The 2,500-nt window shown below is 38.7% G+C and overlaps 1 protein-coding gene across 1 annotated transcript in view; it reads right to left on the reverse strand.

Moving 5' to 3' along the window:
- LOC144967086 (uncharacterized) overlaps positions 1-2,500 on the reverse strand; it is a 16,950-nt gene that overhangs the window by 2,776 nt on the left and 11,674 nt on the right. The window contains exons 5-6 of the mRNA XM_078903911.1: positions 901-1,071; positions 1-153 (exon numbers count right to left, since the gene is read on the reverse strand). The exon at positions 1-153 is cut by the window's left edge and continues 36 nt beyond it. Coding sequence (XP_078760037.1) covers positions 1-153; positions 901-1,071 — 324 coding nt within the window. The remainder of the gene's footprint in view (positions 154-900; positions 1,072-2,500) is intronic.

Consider the following 2,500-nt stretch of genomic DNA (forward strand, 5'->3'; position numbering starts at 1 on the left):
GCAGTACTAGGAATGTAACCCGGAACAGGGGGCGGACGATTTGCTTGTTGACGAAGGAGACAAACGGTCAACTTGGCAATCATCACCATCAGGCCCAGAAAACTCGAGGAAACTGCCATGTTTTTGATGAATGACTTGAGCACGTACATTGGCCTGTGGTAAGAGGTGAAATTAGGATAAATGGATCAAGTGGAACATGAAAATAGAAGTTGGCTGACAATATTTTACAATTTTTATATGTTGCTATTTTAATTACAAGACTACTACTAATACTACTACTGCTGCTACTACTACAACTACTACTACTACTACTACTACTACTACTACTACTACTACTACTACTACTACTACTACTACTGCTGCTGCTGCTGCTGCTGCTGCTGCTACTACTACTACTACTACTACTACTACTACTACTACTACTACTACTACTACTACTACTACTACTACAACTATTACTAGATCTAACAAATCCAGGTACCCAATCACAGTTGGGTGGACAGAAGGGTCAGAAAAAAATCTCCACTTCACCCGGGATCGATCTCGTTCCCTTTACGTGCCGAGCGAGTGCTCTACCAACTGAGCTACGGGACCCCCCCCCCCCCAAATAATATGTGGCCCTTCGTCTCAAAACGGTATTATGTCGGGATGGACCAGATGGTAAAAAGTCAAATTATAGTTAAACTGGTCAAAAATATGAAACGTTGGTATTTACAACAGTAAAAGATGGTATTCCTTCTCCTCTATAAAACATATAAACTCAACTTAAGCATGGTATTTCTGGCTACAAATTCCATTTTAAACATCTTCAACATCCCGACTTAATACAGTTTTGAGACGAGGGGTCACATATGAAGGGTTAGAATAATTTTCATCATTGAAGGACTGTCTTCTGCTTACCTCTGCCGTAATGCATTTCGTTTAAAGACGAGGATGGGAGTGAGATGAATGGGTAGATACAGTTTGGCAAACTCTGGTAGACTGTTAAGACAATCACGTAGCCTATGTTGAAGACACGGACCCTGGTGTAGCCCGACCTCTTCACACGTCAAGAAACGGGGAGCTGGTGTCCTGTTGGAATAATATTAATAATAAATTGAGCTCTTATATAGCGCAATATCCACTAAATGTGCTCAAAGCGCTTTACAAGGGGTCCCTGGTCAACAGCAACATTTAACATGTAGGACGAGACATGACGCCTGTTAGGCGATATTACAATTTTTCGGACAAATACAACGCTGCTAACGGCCAAGTACTCATTTTACACCTGAGTTTGGTGAGAGAATGTGAGTAAAGAGCCTTTTCCAAGGACTCAACTATGCGCCGAAAGCGAGTGTCATACCACTAGACCACATAGCCGCACACTTAACCCTCTCCTTACCACCCAAAGGAAAATCGTCACATTCGTTACGATACAACCAACAATTTTCTCATTCTGATATCCTTTGTACATCACACAAATAAAGAAAATATTTTGTTTTAGCGATAGAAATTAGACACTGGACAATATTATGTAAAGAATGTACTTGTTCATTTACTGTTTGAGTAGAAAAAAATATATTATAGATGAGTTAAATTTAGCATTGTGTTTTGTATTATTATGTATGTGATGGCAGTCCCTCAGTATTATGACCATTACCGTTTTCATAATCATCATCATCATCATCAGCATCATCATCATCATCAGCATCATCATCATCATCATCATCATCATCATCATCATCATCATCATCATCATTATCATCATCGTCATCATCATCATCATCAGCATCATCATCATCATCATCATCATCATCATCATCATCATCATCATCATCATCATCATCATCATCATCATCATCATCATCAACATCATCATCATCATCATCATTATCATCATCGTCATCATCATCATCATCGTCATCAACATCATCATTATCATCATCGTCATCAACATCACCAACAACAACAACAATTATTTTCACACTAAACGTATTTTCATTTTGTATAAAAATGAAGACAAATTATAATAAAACATTAAACCCACATAGCCTAAAGAATCAATAAAATAACCTGTCTCGAGAAAAGACCAAGATACCCCAGGCGTCAACCGCAACGCAGCGACATAAAATGTGCAATAGCTCAAGTAAAAGCCCAAGATTCTGACAGCGGGGTTCGAACCCGTGCCTCCTGAGTGAATGTGAAATGTCAATATAATCCTCAATATCTTATAATAAGTGTGAAAACAAGAATATCGAGGTATGAAACTCTACTCTTCAATGTCTTCAACGTCAAAGATCAGGAGGGGGTTGGGGGTGGTCAATGCTTTCAAGACATGGAAAACACACACCAAAAACTAGGCGTAAAATAGTTGAACAATCTTTTCAATTTTCGGCCCCCCATTTTTGGAACTCACTCCCACAACACGTGAGATGCTCGGATTCGTTGACAGCATTCAAATCTCGCTTAAAGTTTTATCTTTTTACGTCATAATGTTGCAATATTATTTTCATATTTTGTT

The sequence above is a fragment of the Berghia stephanieae genome, chromosome 3 (assembly GCF_034508935.2).
Source record: "Berghia stephanieae isolate SIO BIC M18660-M18661 chromosome 3, UCSD_Bste_1.3, whole genome shotgun sequence".
Taxonomy (NCBI): Eukaryota; Metazoa; Mollusca; class Gastropoda; order Nudibranchia; family Aeolidiidae; genus Berghia; species Berghia stephanieae.